The sequence below is a fragment of the Amphiura filiformis genome, chromosome 1 (assembly GCF_039555335.1).
Source record: "Amphiura filiformis chromosome 1, Afil_fr2py, whole genome shotgun sequence".
NCBI lineage: Eukaryota > Metazoa > Echinodermata > Ophiuroidea > Amphilepidida > Amphiuridae > Amphiura > Amphiura filiformis.
The window spans coordinates 76,990,660-77,010,545 of NC_092628.1; the positions used below are offsets into that span (position 1 = coordinate 76,990,660).

A 19,886-nucleotide genomic window follows, 5' to 3' on the forward strand; every position below is an offset into this window, starting at 1 on the left:
TATATGACCAACCAACCACCCAGCCAAGATAGTGACACAGTTGAACAGAAACAGAGGTTGTCAGTATGTGTATACGTGCATGCAAGCATGTGCAAACACCACAATTATATTCATCAACAAGTTGATATGAAGTCATTTGTAAGGTGATGTTATGACAGCAAAGAATGTGAACATCCATGATAAGAATGCATGCATGAAAAATGGAAAAGTGAAATGTTATGTGATGAAAGAAGTACAAAAACATGATTAGTAGTATCGTACTGACTCAAGTATAGTCCCACCCTGTTTTTAGGTGAACATTTTTAAAATTGGTGAATTAAAAAAAATTGTGTGTTTTTTTAATATGCAAAGTGAATTATTTGTGTTCATGTCATGAATACACTGTTAATGATTTCAAAATGGATACAAATTCAATGCAATATTGGGGGTGGGACTTTACTTGAAAATGGGACTATACTCGTATCAGTACGGCAGTAGTAATAGAGCTTAAAAGACAATGTATATTCCCAAACTTAAGGTTGTGAGTGTTTAAATTGGGGAAAGTGTCACAGTGTGTTGAGGCCGTAATCAGCTCAATAGCACTTCTGATATTTTTTTTACATACTTTGGGAAAATAAAGATTTAAAGAAATACAATAGCTAGAGAAATCTAGTGAAAGAACAGCTAGAGGGAAATTATCAAGAAATTCAAACTCAGCACTTGCAATTCTATGGTTTATAGTTTTACCTTGAGGGAATATAGTGCATACTTAGACACATATCTCAAGAACCACTTGACCTGTTGCGCTGTGAGCACAAAATCTGAATTCCTAAGTCTCAACAGTAACATCACCATATTACTTTGACAGTGCTTCATTGAATTTTGGAGGAAAAAATCCTAAACTTAAGCACTGATGGCTCACTTTTCACCATCTTTTAGGCCCTAAAAAGTATTCTATAAAGATTCCTCTGCACTCAAGTATTATCCAAACCAAATTTACCATGCACTACACCCTGACAGTACTCTGGTACACTACACCCTGACAGTACTCTGGTACACTACACCCTGACAGTACTCTGGTACACTACACCCTGACAGTACTCTGGTACACTACACCCTGACAGTACTCTGGTACACTACACCCTGACAGTACTCTGGTACACTACACCCTGACAGTACTCTGGTACACTACACCCTGACAGTACTCTGGTACACTACACCCTGACAGTACTCTGGTACACTACACCCTGACAGTACTCTGGTACACTACACCCTGACAGTACTCTGGTACACTACACCCTGACAGTACTCTGGTACACTACACCCTGACAGTACTCTGGTACACTACACCCTGACAGTACTCTGGTACACTACACCCTGACAGTACTCTGGTACACTACACCCTGACAGTACTCTGGTACACTACACCCTGACAGTACTCTGGTACACTACACCCTGACAGTACTCTGGTACACTACACCCTGACAGTACTCTGGTACACTACACCCTGACAGTACTCTGGTACACTACACCCTGACAGTACTCTGGTACACTACACCCTGACAGTACTCTGGTACACTACACCCTGACAGTACTCTGGTACACTACACCCTGACAGTACTCTGGTACACTACACCCTGACAGTACTCTGGTACACTACACCCTGACAGTACTCTGGTACACTACACCCTGACAGTACTCTGGTACACTACACCCTGACAGTACTCTGGTACACTACACCCTGACAGTACTCTGGTACACTACACCCTGACAGTACTCTGGTACACTACACCCTGACAGTACTCTGGTACACTACACCCTGACAGTACTCTGGTACACTACACCCTGACAGTACTCTGGTACACTACACCCTGACAGTACTCTGGTACACTACACCCTGACAGTACTCTGGTACACTACACCCTGACAGTACTCTGGTACACTACACCCTGACAGTACTCTGGTACACTACACCCTGACAGTACTCTGGTACACTACACCCTGACAGTACTCTGGTACACTACACCCTGACAGTACTCTGGTACACTCCATATTATATAGAACATGCAAAGGGATATGAACACCTGAGGCAGTGCATCCTGGAGTACTAGTCTCGCTTTCATATACAACTTGGACTAAGAGAGTTGAAGGCATAGGTTCAATTACAAATATGCTTTGATATGACTATCAACTTCAGGTTGAATAAGTATGGAAAATGTACAGAGAGCATCTACACAATATATGACTTATTCAATCTGGCCTGCCAACCAATCCGCGATTGAGCAATAACTGACCAAAAAGTGCTTTGAGGAGTGTATTTGTATTTTGGACGCCCCACATTTGTCACTCATGGCTGCCCCACATTTTTCAACCTTGCTACAGCCCTGACATATTCCAACTTAAGACTAGACATGTCTGCACTATCAAACTCTGAGGACCCAATTACTCCAACTGTTATATTAAAAATGATGTCTTTTCATAAAGGGAATACTTCAGTGTTGACAAACATTGTAAAGTAGTCCGCATTGCCTACTCGACCCAATAAATTCATCTTGTTATTGTCTACTTTTTCACCCACCCATGTACTTTGTTACCCAATGGATTAATATGAAAGCAACCAGTGTGATATTTATAAACACAACAGCAGAAAGCAAAGAAAAACAGAAGTATAGTATATCACATCAACCACAGCACAGCATACTAATGTGACATGATCAAGGGGAATGAGTCGCATGTCGGCCCTGGTCGAAAATGAGTTTTACACATGTTTTTAAAGAGGACATTTAGAGCTTTTAGAAACTGAAAACCCCATGTTGATATGACTTTTCTTTGTGAAGTTACGTCAATTCATCAATTGCTGAAAACAATATAAAACAAAAGAATTTTAACACTTTCTTTGCCAATATCTCAAAATCAATATTAGCGATATCCGATTCATTTCCCTTGATCGTGTCACATATTGTCAACTTACGCTTCTTAACAACTATGCCTACAAGCATGGAACAGAAAGCAAAAATATAGCAACGTAAAATGGCAAATTATAAGACATTACAGCAAGGTGTAACTTGCAAAATAGTGGGTAAATAATTCAATACAGATTATACTTGCCAGCTAATTGGGCTATTCCAGTTGAAATCCATACACCCCATATGGAAGACTTATAACCTTAATCTTCCACACAGGGGGTGTGAATTTCAAATGGGGTTACCTGAATGGGCGACTCTATTTGAAATCTACACTCCCTGTGTGGGAGATTAAGGCCATGTCTTTCATAGGGGTGTATGGATTTCAACTGGAATAGCCCATTTACAGATTAATAGACATCTTACTTGCTACATATATCAGTTAATGGGTTTTAATATGTCAGGCTTCAAACTTGGAGCATTGATACTCAAGCCTACTCTAGAGATTACAATGTATGATGCGTAAAATCTTGAAACAATGATTGCAAAGCAATCAATGATTCAAATCACTCTTAGTTTTATTATTAAAAATCTCTTGAGATGTGGAAAATTGCTCTTTCTGATTTAAATTCTTGGATGGAAAATATATATATAAAATGGACATAGAAAAAGGTATCTTTTCTTAAAAAACTTCCCATGAAAAGTTTTAGTCACATCCATTGTTTGCAAACTACACTCAAACAACATCAGTTATCTCTTCTACTGCACTAGCAGCCAGGCAAATCATTAAAAACAACATTTGTCAATCTATTTTATAAGAGGGTACATATATCTGGGGGTGATTTGACAAAGGCTTGCAATGTACTGTAAGTGTCTAGCCTCATCATAAATCCCTGAACCAATTGTGACTATACAGTATATGGGATTATGGAACTTGTGACGTGTTTTGAGCATCTGGAAATTTACGACATTGTTATGTCTTTCCCCCTCTCAAATTAAGCCTTGATGCTTTGCACATGAATACTCTACAAAGTCAAAGTGCCAAATATTTGCAGCATTTAAAAAATAATATGCCTTCATACTGATCACAGTAATACATTACAAGTCTTTGGACCACTGGGTAGGAATAGATGTTTAGATAAAATACATTGAAATCTGTAAGCCATCCTACATACTTACACTCATCTAACAACCTAAGCAAGTGTCCTATATTGTATTTTGATGAAAATTAGGGATGAAAGATTACTTGTTAGTGCTTATTCTTTGTGAAATGTTACTCCTACAATCATAAGTTATTATCACTCAGTACATATCTACTCTTACAGCTGGGCAAGAATATCACATTTCTAGCTTGTTGTAACAATTTCTAGTAAAAAGTTAATAAAATTGTAATTTAATTTTTCAAAATTAGACAGGACTTACCTCCTCTGAGTTGCTCATTAGCTGCCAAAACTGTTGAAAGGAGAAATATTGAGGTACATGTTAATTGACATTCAGCCTTCAATAGATAACCCCTCCCTGGTGATCCCCATCCCTCCCATGTGTAACATGAACATATACCCTAATGCAAACACCCAGTCTGTTGTCAGAAACTGTACAATATGTGGTGCAATTGCACATTTAAAAACAGAAAAAAAACTTTAAAAATCTGGAAATCTGTAAGGGTTTGATGGCACCATATAAATGAAAGTGCTTTCATAAAAAGGCTGACCCCTCCCTCCCTGAAACATAAGTATAAAATGTTGAAATTCCAACCAGAAAGATAAATGTTGACAGATATTTTCACTTGTTCAGACTTTTGACCCCTCCCTCGACGAAAGAACTTTCTTATAGGACATCCAGATTTTGGTGTGAGGGAGCAAAGCCAGATTTTCGTCCCCATTTAGGAGGCAAGGCCAGATTTTCGTCCCCATTTAGGGGGCAAAGCCAGATTTTCATCCCCATTTGTTAATTTTTTGTCCCATTTGAAGGACATTTTGCTCTTTACCATCCCCATTTTGTCTCTGAAAATTTCTGTGGGGCACTCTGCCCCCTGGCTACGCCACTGAGGATGTCATCAAACTTTTGATTTGTTCCCTACACCTACCACCAATTACTTGAAAAGTTGCAAACAGGCACATTTTTTGTAAAATATCAAATTGTTTATGCCATTGTATTATTGCTAATTCTTTTCATAAAGATTTCTTATTCAAATTTATTCCCAATTCAAGCCAACTCTCTTTTAAAATAGCATAATTATGTTGCCTATTTTTGACACCTGCTAAGATATTAACATTAAGACTATTTATATGACACCTGTCACTCATTGGAACCTGGATTTCATGATAAATCATTTTACTATTTCCTTGTTGTATTAAATAATTTTACAAGAAATGGGCAGGAAATAACTTTCAACTGTAAGCAACATTTTCTTTGACAATTTTAAATTTCAAAAATCTGGTCAGATTGACACAATCTATACTGCGAGATTGACACTGAATTGATGCTTACAGTGATAATATACATGTACCAACTGTTATCTTTAGTATATAGGCCTACTTGCTGAAGATGCATGCCTAATATTAAGCATTTCAACTCTCATTGAGTTATTCCAGTTGAAATTCAAATACCATCTATGTAAGACACAGCCTTAATCTCCCACACAGTGGGTGTAGATTTCAGATGAAGCACCCCCTCAGATATCCCCATTTGAAATACACACTTCCTGTGTGGAATATTAAAGTTGTGTTTTCCATAGGGAGTGTATGGATTTAACTGGAATAGTCCAATACACCCAAATGCCAATTTTCTACATAGAACAAGCTGCTGCTACTCTATCGAGTACTAAAATTTGATGTTCTTCCAATACAATCAATGATTTCCTCCCCAACTGAAATATAGTTTATATTTTGAAACTAAAAAGTCAATGATCTTTTTATTTAAAGTCTTTCAAAGAAGCCCCCACTCCCTGGTATCCCAAATTCCTCCCCATTTTTGTTAACTCCTGCTGGTCCCCTTCCCTCCCATCCCTTATCCCGTTAGCCCTGAATTCAAATGGTTTTGACCCCAGTTTTGACTCACTGGCTTCAGTTTCAGGCATAGGTACATCTTTTTCTGGCATTCCCAGATGATCTCTGAGTACAGCTGCTTGGCTTACTATGTTATCCACTGTTTCTGCCATCATTTGATATCTGAAATGGTATAACAGAAAATGAGATACACTTTCAGCAACTTTCACACTGACAGCCATGTAAGAAAAAACATCAATGCAGCTCTCATTCAGATGACAGCTAGAGGTGAAGTTTATCATAGCACATTACCAGTTGCCAACTGACATAACACACCATCTTAAAGTACTCTCTTATAGGTTCATGAATATGTAGCATCCAAGTTCAAACATTTGGAGAATACCACAATTTGATGGGAAAAAACATTTGACAATGTTGTGATATGTTCTCTCAATGGTGATAAGATCGACACTCAACGTTTGTAAAGTATGTAGTACAATGTTGTTATCAAGGGGTTTAGGGCATCTGATAAGTAAAGTTTTGATGAATAAATGGACACTTTGAATTTTGGGTGGCAGTGTTTAACTAAAAAAAGGAAGACTCTTTACTCAATACTTCAAGTATGAGGATTCAGTCCTCTCCCTGATGACATCAGGGATCTGTCACACAATTTGACAGCAATATTGTAAATAAATAACCATGGTAGTAAATGGTTCTATATTTTCATTCTTCTGACCAGTACCACTGCTTCACAATACTACCCAATGAGATTCCCTAAGATGGCGCACATGACTTACCCTACTTTGTACATCTCATGTTGTATTGGTGTAAATGGAGGGAAATACAAAGAGGTCACAGAGGCATTCATCCTAGCTAGCAAGTCCTCTTGTAACTCTTCATCATCTAGTGATAGGAATTCCTACATAAAATAATAACATAAAAATATAAATTATAGTCTAAGAAATCAACAAAATAATAAATAACAATTATTGCATAACAAAACCGGTAAATGTTAAATTACTAATATTTCATCCCAAATGGATGAAATATTAGTAAGTAAAACCTTACTGGCTTTTTAAAATTTGATTTGAAGAACAACCCTGAAGAATCTATACACTATGAAAGAGAAAAAGGCAAATGTTAACCACATTCAATCTGTCCTTTTTTTGCACAATTAAATTAACATGGTTGACCCTATTGGTCATCAAGTTATCACACTACATGGAGCAAAAGAATTAAGGTACCAATTATGTTCACCCCTGTGTATCCTGAACAATGACAGCTATGTCATAATTGGAACCAACAGCCAATTGCTGCATCTTTTAACTCGGATTTAAGGCCTCATTTGTTGAAATCTATCAAGAAATAAAGACACAATGATGAAAAACCCAAGGAAGATGCAAATTCAACAAAAGTTGCAGTTTGCTGCATTGCATGCCAAAGTAATTTGTAAGCAATGCGTTCTTGAACAAGAGAATTAGCGTTGTACTTTCCATTGATTAGCACATTAAAACTAGTGTCGTGCTTTCATTGATTAGAACAAAAAAGTGCAACTTTTGATTTTGTTCCTTCCTTAGGTTTTAGATCACTGTTTCTTTAATTCTCATCCAATTTCAACAAATGAGGTCTTAAATCAGAGCTAAAGGGAACAGGTACTGGCTGCTTGTATTAAGTTAGAACATATCTGTCTTTAAAATATACAGGGGTGAACATAACTGGCACCTTAATTCTGTATCACATACCATTGTGTACCCAGAACTTTGAACAATTAGAAACTTTACTTCATATTTTGCTGAAAACTAAATACACTAATTTTTATCCTGCAAATGTTAAACCAATTTTTTCTCGAATACTCCTCATTTTTTCAAAAACATGTTGTAACCACACATGAAAAAATGTTACTAGGACATGAATAGACACCACCCCAACCCCAAGTGGAGTAACAGAGACAGAAATGAGATGGATGTGAATCTTTCAATTCTATGACACTATACAACCACTGTATGGTAGTCTAATCCTACACATGTTGTACTCATCATCTGCCTTTGGGAAATCTGTATGCGACCTCAACGCAACCCCTTTCCTACTTTACATTCATTAACAACACATAATGATGCAAAAACCTGCTGTTTGAATGTCACAGGTAAGAAAATATGTGAAATCATCAGGGTGACCTATATTAATATACATTCATTTAATACACCAGAAAGTGCATTCCATGCTAGTATACTTAACTTGCAGGATCAAGTTATCTGTAGCTGGTCAAAGTTATCTAAATTTGATCTGATATCATACATACATCTATAATTGGTTTTAAATCTGATGTATTATACATGTTATCCCTGCATTATATTATTCATCTTCATTATGCACAGTGCATTCTTCAAAGTTGAGTATTGTGACCATCTCCTATTTTGGATGTCGCATATAAATTAGCAACTATAATATTCGGCAAGGTCCTTCAGCAGTGTCCGACTGCTCTTCCTGATTATCGCGTAAAAACAACTAGGTCATGTCTGGGTCATGTGATGCTATACAGCTTGGTTGGTGAATGAGGTGACAATATGTGATGATGACGAGATTTAATTAGCCAACCAGCCCCACTTCTGCGTTTATGCTGTAACTAGCGCTAAATCGGCAGACTGCTGAAGAACCTTATCGAAAACTACAGTTGACCAAAATTGATATTTACATGAGAAAAAAGTAGTAATCCCATCACAGTTTGCTATAGTGCTTGTATCTCATTAAAGTAGGACAATACATCTGATAGCCTGGATACTATGCACTAATTACCAAGTATGATCTATATTTACAAGATTACCATGCCCCAAAAAAGATTGCATTTCATTTCTGTGTGTTTAAGTACCTGTATCCAAGTTTAATGCAAAAACCAGCCGCTTTTGAGTATCAGGTATAGCCAATATGTTCTGATAATCATTATTCAGGTTGATCAATTGTTCACTGTGACATTTGTAGTATGTCCCAGAAATGCTACATAGAAAGATCCCCTTTTAATTTTAAGTATAAGTTAATATGTATCCAGTTGGATATTTTACTGTCCAAATTAATGAAGATGTGGATGGGTTTACAAACCACAAAGAGCAAAGATTTCAGCATTACTTTTAAAATAAAAATTCACATCTGGCATTCATCAATCAAAAATTCAACATAACAATTAGTCCCCCAAATGCGGATGTACATTATGAAATGAGTTTTCATGTTGTAGAATACAAAACTTGATTTTTGTTTCAGCCACTTCTTGAAACCAATTTAACAACAAACAACTCACATAATCGCTGCATCTTGTGTTGTTTGTAACCTGCAGACTTTCCAGTTATTACATGGTTGCATAATCCTGGTCCTTGCTAGAAAAACAGACTACCAGTCAAAAATGATAGATATGAGCTAAAACATTAATAAAATCTATTGTTATATTGTGTACTTATTGCTTTCTGTGTTGCTTACCCTTTTCATAGTTTCAACTGAAAGATCCCAAGTCATTCCTTCCCTTTCCTCCTCTGGGAATTGTTCCAGGTAAAGTTGATGAAGACGATCCACCACCTCGCTGGAATAGTGCATCTACAACAAAATAAACCAATAAAGAATTTTAGAATAGATAAATCTGATTGAAGGCGATATTGTTGATCACATGAACTGCATTTTTCTGAATTCATCATTTCAGTAAATCCCTAAAGCCTTTGTGTTTTTATTCCTACATACCTCATATCACGCTGATGCCCATATCATAAGCGAGCATTGTTACTGCGCAGTTTACTGCCGTTGAACTGTGCAGTAACGATATGCGCATCAGTGTGACATAATATATAGGGGTAAAACTGCAAAGGCTGTCTTGATTTACTGAAAAGATCCATATAAATACATACCCCAGGATTATTCCTTTCAAATTTCTCCTCATCAGTGATGTAGGCATCAATAGGTGAGTGAGATCTCTCGGGAGTCTTCACTCCATCTACCAGGTCATCTATGATCCTCCTAATTGTCATTTCAGCTTGTTTGTGGAATAACTCTTGCTGTCAATTGTAAAGAATCAACATGTAGAAATAAACAAAGTTGGTAAGTGTAAATTATTTTACATAAAAGAGCCAGAACGTAGGCCAACCTACCTGGCAAGGACTAAAATCACTTCAGGAAGATCAGAGAAGTTATTTGGATGGAACAGGCAGTTACACTTGATTATGTGTATAGTTTACTGTTCAAAACAAAAGAACAGCGGAACACATGTGCCCTGGCCTCATGATTGGGAATGAGACAAATCGGAGAACCCCGTGAACAAAACTGGATGTAAACCATCCTCTTGAGGAAAGCATTACCCAAGATGGCAAGAGTCAGTATCAAACAATTAGAGAATAAAGATAGGATTTTGTCTTTTGCGTATCCAATATCGTGTCATATAATGGATGGGCTGGCCAATATTTTGAGTAGTGGATGCCGGCGCAGCCGGTATCCACTACGATAAAAATATTGGCCAGCCCATCCATTATGACACGATATTGATAGGCAAAAGACAAAATCCTATCTTTTATTTTCATTCTTATTCAGTTTTAATGTAATTTTTGCGATAAAAACTGCCTTTTTTCAGAAAAAAGAAAGTTACTTTTGTGAGGACATCCCCGTTGTTTTAAATGAACGAAACCATCACGAACATCTAAGCCACCAATCGCGTTCTTAGTTCTCGCGACGTGTATTACGCTTGAACGCATTATCGCGAGATCATTGAGGAGCAACAAGCGTGCATTGTGTGGCAGCGCCGCCCTGACTAATATCACTATTAACTATTGTGAGATATTATACACCCGAAAACCAATCAAATTACGTGAATTCTTTACAAGACGCACCCACTGAATAAGAATGTCTTATCTAGCCATCTATCTATAAGTTATTTTGGACAGGAAATTTGCTCCTGGGACCAGCAAATGAATGCCTTTAACAGATGTTATATTAAATTTTTAGCTGTTGTAAATAGTTTTTAAACTCAGAAGTAGATCAAATTCCTAAATGAAGACCACAGCAACACATCCATGAACTCACTGAGCCCCATTAGGTTGCTGAAGCCTGGTTAATTATGTTTGCGTAATCAAAATGTAGATGAGCAATTTGAATCAGATGACAAACAACACTAATTTCTAGCTGAGATATTGATATCAAGTGAATGAAAAACAGAATTCATCTTACAAATTTAACTGATACAGAGTTACAATCCTACAATTGCATATTTTATGTGTTTATTTTCTTGTTTCTATCATTTACTTCTATAGTTCGTTCCGCTTATAATCGGCGGAAAAAATTCATAACATCGTGATTTGATATGAATGGCGTGCATGCACTAGGGCGTAGCACTTACGCTATTAGGTGTTGTGTAATGTGTGACTGGCACTTGCTTATGTGAAGTTACACAAGCCTAAGTTGCGACTTTATTGATGCCCACAGTAACAAAAACTAAATCATTCCAAACAAGCCAGACAAACTACATTATGTCAGAATAAATAACTATTTGAAGTCATACACTTCATACCTCTATCTCATTTCTCTGTTTCTTATTCTTGTCCTCCTGCAAAGCCACTCCACGCAACGTGACCTGCAGAGCAGCGCCCCCACACAGCACTGGTCTTGTATCCAATTGCCATGTCTCGGAGAAGATGCCTGCGTTAGGTGATTTAAAGACGAATGGAAACTTAAGGCTTTCTCCAGGAAGCAACACGCCACTGCTAGTGTTGAAGTAGAAGCGCTGCACTTTGGGTGTGGCACATCCTTCAAATGGGTTCACCTTGGGAATTTTCTGTGACAAAAAGGAAAAAATGTAAAGATGTCTAATTGTACAGGTAAATAATTCTAACATGTTCTCTGCTGTACAAATACATTCCAACCATCCATTATTATTATCAAATTTTCTACTGAAAAATACAAACCAAATTTCGCAGAAACTCAAAATAAATTAAAAATTATGTCACCTCTTTGATGCTATTACTTTGTTACAACTTAAATTGCATAGGACTTACATACACAGCATAAAAGCCTAAAGTACGGCCCAAAGTACTCAACAACGTTTGATTACACTAGCTTCCACAGAAGTACGGCAGTCTTTTACTCTAATTGACGCAAGCACTCTGTTAATGAGTGACATACGTGGAGAGAATGTCGCTCTACACCGACCATTGCTTTGACACGTAATTGGCCAATCAGATTATCAGTTTGTTGTTAGCACTGTCAGATAATTGAATCAGCCAATCACAACCCCACTTCTATGCTTACAATGTGCATGCTCTCAAAATGTGAACAAGTGCTGTTCTTTTCTGCAAGAGGCTATAATGCTTGCTTGTATTTTGAATGGGACACCATGGTCACAGGATCTTTTGCCTCTGGTAGCTTCACTTATTTTTCACGAAAGTGGAAATATATAGTTAACTTAATGCTATAGTCTAGCTTGCATTCCTACCTTCCAGTCATAATAGATAGTTGTAGTGCCATTGTTAACAAGTTGCAGGAATGATGTAATTCTCTCCCCAGCAAATGCTTCAAATGTCACTCTGGCACCGTGTGCTATGCTATTCTTCCGACTATGACTATCCCCTGTCCACGATGCTGCATAATCATTGAATTGAAGAGATGGACCAGTGATGGGGGCATCTACTTGTTTGTCTTGGTCACTGTAAAAAGGTAAAACGTAACAAAATGATTACATTATTAACATCATCATCAATTTTATCTTAAAGAACTACTATAGACATAATTTTGGTTTGGCTTTCAATATAAATTAAAATTGAAATTGATAATTGATGGAAGGAAGTACAATATTAACGTAAACGTTCACCTAATGGTGCTATGGGCTCCCTTGACATAACTGGAATTTTAGACACAAACTAAAAATGCCCTTCCATAAAAATCCCACCAGCAAATAAGGGCACATACCTTTTTCTTTAAATTCTTGTTGGGATTTTTAAAGGAAGGAGCTCTCTATTTGTACATGAAATTTACCCCAAGGCAAAGGAGCCCAGGTGCGCCATTAGGCGACCATTTACGGTATTATTATTAAGGTTGGTCTGAACCCTGGAAATATGGAAACTTTCGAGCCTCATAACTTCTAAATTATTGGTCCAAAGTATATAAAAGTATACATATTTAGAATGGCAAAGACTTGATAAGTTCATCTGTGAGGTCAAATTTGGGCCAAAATGGCACTTTTGGCTTAAAATCCCAAAAATAATGGTTTTTGGCCCACTTCTTTTAGTGCATCGTAACAAAAAAATCTTGAGCCAAAATTATTTTTTATTAATTTTTAAAAACTAGATCAAAATATCTAGGACCCGCTTTTTCATTTTTTGAATTTCGACCAACTTTGAGAAATATGCGCCAAAAATGTTCAAAAAATGCTGATTTTTCAAAAAAATCACAAAAAGCCCGATTTTGGCCCAAATTTCAAATATTTTTGGTGAAATTGGTCGAAATTCAATAAAATGAAAAAACGGGTCCCAGATATTTTGATCTAGTTTTTTAAAAATTAATAAAAAAAATTTTGGCCCAAGAATTTTTTTTGTTACGATGCATGAAAAGAAGTGGGCCAAAACCATTATTTTTAGATTTAAAAAAAGTGCCATTTTGGCCCAAATTTAACCTCACAGATGAACTTATCAAGTCTTTGCCATTCTAAATATGTATACTTTTATATACTTTAGACCAACAATTTAAAAGTTATGAGGCCAAATTTTCCATAATTCCAGGGTTCAGACTCAACTTAGAATACTACACCCTGGCCAATTTTGTGCCTATTTTTTGCATTTTTTCTGAAAAATTATACACATTGGGGACAATTAAGATATGCATGTTGTAGGGGCAAAGACTACGACTATTGCTCTGAAAATTCAGCAACTCAAGGCAAGTAGTTATTGATTTATTGATCAAACAACTGCTGTCTGTGCCGAAATAAAATTTCCAGTGCAGTAGTTGTAGTCCTTGCCCCTATAATATACATATCTTACTTGTCACCAATGCGCTATAATTTTTGAGAAAAATGCAAAATAGGCACAAAATTGGACAGGGGTGTAGTACCCCCTTAAGCATACAAGGACATCAAAATCAATGATATGAATATCAGCTTTTGAAACTTAAATGCACATTACACAAGAATGTCTTGTTCTGTGCTGGATACTTATATACCTTCTGGAAACAAACAAGACATATTCTGACTGTTCCACCACACAAGCTTTTGAATGATTCTACAACTCAACTTACACATTGGTCTTTTCTTCTTCCACAGCAGATAGAGGTTTTTTCTCCATTTTGCCTTGTTTAGCTTCCTTGATTTGGTTAGCTTCCTCTTGTAAATTGGTCAGTGACTTTCCTATTACTTCCAACTCACCTGAGGCCTGAAATTAAAACATCAACATTAAAGGCAGGTGATCAGATGGTAAATTGTGCTAATGGTTTTGATATAAGAAGTAAAAATTTGTTTCACAACATCTCATAGAGCTGTATGTGTGGTATACCACATTTGGGGATGAGGCTATCACTTTTTCGTTCATAACATCTAAACGGAATATATTTTGGGCCTAAAATTTCACTGGGATTATCAGAAAAATATGAACTTTCCTCTGATACCAAAATCTCCATTTTGATAGAAAATAGTGGGGGATGAGGCTGTGGATCAGGTCACCCATCTTTAAGTCAGAATGAAACAAAATATTCAAATTGCTGCACAATACCTAGACTTGCACCTTAATAAGTTTTGAATGCAAAATAGCTAAGAGACAACTTGCCGTGAAAACAAAAAACCATTTGATATGTGGAAATCTGTAATCTCCTTGATAGATAAATTAGGGCTGTTGTTGAGCAGAATTTACATTGTCGACAATCGTCCAATCTCAAGATTCGACATCGATAATGCAATACATCAATAAAGTCAAAATATTAAGTTCAGTCTTGTCGACAACAGCCCAAGAGAAATACACTATACCCTCTGCACATGAAATTTTTCCTCATCTACCACCCAGTGGCTTACCAACTGCACACAGCAATGTCTATCTCCTGCCGCCAGATTCCAACCATAAATAACTTGGGGTAAACAAATACAAGAATATAAAAATTCTGACTATTAACATTACACAGTTCATGAACGATTTACAATTGAGTTGACTTACAGGTTGGCAAGGATCCACATCATCCAGGACATGTTGTAGTTCTTCACGCCTCTCTTTCAGATATTGAGACAAATGCCAGGGATAGTTGGTAGGCGTACTGGGAGGTTTCCATTCAGTACCTGTAAAAAAGCACAAATTACCAATAGTAAACAAGATCAATTATATCACTTTCAATGCCAGTATGTGAAAAATGGCGGAAAACAGGTCTCGAAGTGCACCACCAACTCTACCTTGACCAGCTTGAGCTTGTGAATAACATGATTGAAGACTCAAGACTACAAAAACTATTTGTTTCTCATTACCACTATTAATGATTAAGACGTGTCTGTCTTCTTCGCAGGATGAGACCCATTCTTTATGGCTGCCTGAGGAGGTCACTTTGAAACAGTAAAGCTGCTATTGGATCACTATGCAAAGCTAGAAATCAGCAACCAACAGATTTATATGTGTAATAATAGTGTGTATTTTAGTGTGTTTACTTGTGTATTCCATTTTATGTTATTTTATATATGCTTATTTTCTTCATTCATATTTATATATCAATTTTTAAATAATGCTTTTTCTCTGTACATTGGCGTGTAATTTGACCTTCGAATCACAATAATTATGTTCATTTTAATGAATATACTTGAAAAATAAATATTTATCACCAAAAAATGCAGCCATGGATGCACAATACCAGGGTATAGTCAACCTGCTCAACTCATACAAGGTTGCTTGTACCAGTCCAGGAGGTGTTTCCAAGATGGGGACGCGAACATGTCTTGCTCTCTCAAGATTTCCACTTTCCACCTTGGGATCTTTATTTTGCTTGTTTATTTTGGATATACATCCGTCATAATGACAATGTGGTAGCAAAGAGTGAAAGGATGGGTATGATAGCAGATTTGAAATCATTGATGAAAGAAGCCAGGCGATCTGGGTGAATTAAGGCAAATGAACATGGACTACCCAATACGGTTCTAACCAGCACACACAACTCAGATGATGCTGTCCACACATCTGAAAGGTTCAATTCATACAATAAAGACCTATCTGATAATGAATGGACACAATTTGAGGGACTTCAGTTTCAATTCAGACTGAATTTATCAAATGAACAACATCGTAAGAAACTGCATTTCAAATCCAAAGAAATGGTGGAATCTTGTCAAACTAATGACATCAATTTTCATTTGAGGTGGCGAGTTCCAAGAACCTAAACTTAACAATGGTGGTGAATACAGAACAACATCTTTGAAATATGTGTACCTTATTCTATGCAAATTTCCCATTCCCGATGTTACAGGAAAACGTCCTGTACCTAACAATGCCAACAGAAACTGGTATCAAAAGAAAATCAATGGTCTGGATTTTGTAAGAAATGAATCTCAACCTAGTTTCAAAAACAAAAATAGTGAAAACAAAGCACCAACGCATATCTCAAAGACTAAACTCACTGAACTTTGGAAGTCAAACAAGAAATGTGCAATTGGGATTGTAAAGCAGGATGCATGAATATTCTGCAATTCAATTGCCCAGTCAATAAAAACCTTGTCACAAAGTTTTACACCAAAAAACAGTGTATGAACTTTGAATTTGAAAACAAACTCTTGAAAGCATATGTTACGAGGGAGAACTTGGTGTTAGTAAATGTACCGGAGGTACAAGGTCCAGACGGCAAGGAAGATACGAAGCAAGTTTTTGTTGAATTTTTACAACAGAATTTGGATATAGATGCTTCTGAAATGGATATACAAAGAGTACATTGTGTGTCTTCTTAAAAGGAGGCCCATGTCCCATCAAGATGCGGCTATTACGATATACAGATAAAGAGAACATTTTATGCAATGCCAGGAAATTTTAGCTTTAAAAAGACCCGCAGCTCCATTGGTCTGTCATTGTTTTCCCATGCCGCACGATGTGAAACGTGTCAATAAAGACCTTGTCACAGAGTTTTACACCAAACAAAGCCATCAAATACTGCATAAATATAACTCCAATGTTGCACCTTGGGTTGATCAAAACTTAATTCCTCCTGCTATTGTGGATGATTCAATTTTAACAAGACCGATCACAGAAAGCTAAGTGGAGCATGGCCTCCGAACGGCACCAAATAGAAGCGCACCAGGGCATGACAGACTAACTTATGCGGACTATAAAATCAGTAATGTTATCAATATTTAACACGGCTGATTGGAATCATGCAATTATCAATCTTATTACAAGCATTGATTCAATAGATCTGTCTGAAAGGAGACCGATATCAAAACTTGTCACAATTTACAAAATGTTTATGATGGTTTTAGGTAAACAATTAATCCTGTGGCTAGTTGACACAGATAGGCTATCTTGTAAACAAAAGGGGTCTCTACCACGCAACAATTTACAAGAACATGTGTTCTGTCTCAACAGCTCTATAACCGATTTTAAATATCAGTCTGGTAAAATGTACATTATGTTTTTGGACTTTTGAAAGCATTATCATGAAATGATGACCGATGCCCTTCAAACGTACGGGTATCCTAATAGCCTTGTCAGTTTAACAAGAAACATTGACACCGAGTCCATGTCAGACATAAAGGCATTATTCAGGGTTGCCCTTATTGCATCATTGCCTTCGAGCAGGGAATAGACATATGGCTGAGGTAGCTTTACGATAATAACATGCAGCCATCTATACCCAATAAAGTTCAAGGGTATGTTGATAACATTGTTCTTGCAACCACTGATGAAGAATCTTTGATTCACATGGCTTCCAAAACTTTTTTTAACTACTCTGATATGAAAGTCAAACACCATAAATGTGGTATCTTGCATGGTCAGAGATCTGGCAATAACTGGTATTGTAGAGATTATACTGCCACTGTTGAGGTCATTATTCAAGATGAGGAAACACCAAAAATGGGTAAAACTGGTAAATATCAATATCTGGGTGCCTCACTGTTCCCTATTGTTGCCAAACTTGAAGCCATTAATACTATGGTCATGTCAAAACTTAACTTTGATCTACAGGTGCAACATTTCGATGACAGCACAGCTATCAGGGCTTTCTTTAAGCATTTTGCTGAAGGGGTATTTTCACATTTTTGTTTACCCTTTCAATTGTGAATTTTTCCACTGAAGGTGTCCAAAACACTACCCAAGGGTTATTTTGGAAAACGTTTTTAGCAATACTGGGTGTTTCTATTTTCAAATCTTGTAACATTTGAACGTGTATGTTTTCAAGATTTTGTACGCGTTGGACTTTGAAATTTGGATTTGAAGGGGTCTGTAAAGTGTGTGAATGCGTAAATATGCATGTTTTGTGCGTTAAAGTAAACCCTGACAGCTATGTGTCCTACTTACCCATCTCTTTCTTGATAGATTGAGGATGGCTTATGTGTTCTACTGGTGGAGGGTAACCTCTCTCAGTCTGTGTAAGAGTCATACTATAATAAAGTAAACAAGGGTTATAGTTAATTTGAGGAAATTAACCAAACCTACAGGTGCAATTTTAATTGCACCTGTAGGTTTAAAAATGTGGCAATGTATTTAAAACCCAAATAGTAATGTATGCACAAATTCAAAATATCTTACCGTATTGTCTGTAATAAACTCTCCCCCTCCAATAAATGCCCCCCTCCAATTTCTCTGTGAAAAATTGACAAAAATGCAAACATTTCCATGCAATATTGTGTGAGTAAGCTGAAAACTTGCATCAGTCATGTCAGTCTTGTCAGTGACGATCGCTACATTGCATGGACAAAACCTATTATGACTCAAACTTACATCCATTTCATTGCCTAATTATGGTAGAATTTCACCAAATTCTTGCTTGATGATGCACTTATGGATGTAATTTTGTTGTATTTACCACAAAAATATCATTTTCCACTCGATATCTGTAAGGACACTCAGCGCAGTATAGTCGTAAATCCCTCCTTTCTACAAGAGCACCATCAGGAAATTTACCCCGATTTTAAAGTTTTTTCACTGACAATTCACCTTCTATAAACGCCCCCTTTTGGAAAAAATGCAACGCCCCCCCATAAGTAAAACTTACGTCTTACAAACTATTTACTTAAGTTTACAAACTGTTTACTTAAGTTTACAAACTGTAAAGTGTGCTGAGGCTTGTCGATGAACGACTAGGCATTGTGCCTGTGCGTAGCGCACTATAAATCACCGCGCTTCTTTTTTACTTACTGGACGCCTGACAGATCATCTCCAACTCTCTCCTGCTGTTTCCAAAACTCACTACCCACTCGGTCTGTTAAAAGAACAGTAACACACACAGATGCACAGTTACAACAGATTATCCAAACAACTTTTTGCAATGATGCAGTAAATCAAATTTCAAACTTCCAAATAACATGAACAGTGGCGTGCGCAGCACATTGAAAGTGGGGGGCAGGTTGTTCAGTACCCCGAATGGAGTCTGATTAGGAGTGTAAGTGCAGGCGAAATCAGTCATTTCGGGGGAAACGACTGATTTCCCCGAATGACCAACAAAGTGGGGGGCCGTGGCCCCCTGACCCCCCTTTGCGCATGCAACTGCACATGAATGTAGCAGTCTTTCTCCTTCTAACTGCACACAAATAGACGAAAGAACTATGAAAACAAGTCACTGATAGCTGATCAGTCAAAAAGTCAATGTGTTTCATTGCTTCAATCAGTATCAGTTACAATCACTGTTTTATCACTAAATGTGTTTAAGCAGAAGCTGAACTTTGCCATTTTTTATTCAAGTTTAAGACCTAGCACAATCAAATCTGACAAAGAGTGTAAAATCAATTGATCTAAGCAATTTTTAATTAATTATTTAAACACCACTTAGTATCATCATCATGATTGTCAGCAGTAGTAGCACGTTCATCCCTGTGATCTTTTTAATACAGATTATG

At 36.9% G+C, this 19,886-nt stretch overlaps 1 protein-coding gene across 6 annotated transcripts in view; it reads right to left on the reverse strand.

Annotated features, from left to right (window-relative positions):
- Window positions 1-19,886, reverse strand: part of LOC140153598 (MYCBP-associated protein-like) — a 67,805-nt gene that overhangs the window by 15,332 nt on the left and 32,587 nt on the right. For 4 of the 6 annotated variants that reach the window (XM_072176417.1, XM_072176410.1, XM_072176385.1 and 1 more), the window contains exons 7-18: window positions 19,189-19,252; window positions 18,349-18,431; window positions 15,022-15,140; window positions 14,117-14,250; window positions 12,324-12,534; window positions 11,403-11,666; window positions 9,754-9,900; window positions 9,335-9,448; window positions 6,667-6,788; window positions 5,943-6,052; window positions 4,305-4,334; window positions 4,062-4,088 (exon numbers count right to left, since the gene is read on the reverse strand). In XM_072176417.1, the coding sequence (XP_072032518.1) occupies window positions 4,062-4,088; window positions 4,305-4,334; window positions 5,943-6,052; window positions 6,667-6,788; window positions 9,335-9,448; window positions 9,754-9,900; window positions 11,403-11,666; window positions 12,324-12,534; window positions 14,117-14,250; window positions 15,022-15,140; window positions 18,349-18,431; window positions 19,189-19,252 (1,425 nt within the window). Of the gene's footprint in view, window positions 1-2,950; window positions 2,969-4,061; window positions 4,089-4,304; window positions 4,335-5,942; window positions 6,053-6,666; window positions 6,789-9,334; window positions 9,449-9,753; window positions 9,901-11,402; window positions 11,667-12,323; window positions 12,535-14,116; window positions 14,251-15,021; window positions 15,141-18,348; window positions 18,432-19,188; window positions 19,253-19,886 lie in introns of all 6 variants that reach the window. The other 2 variants (XM_072176393.1, XM_072176402.1) reach the window with 2 other exon arrangements.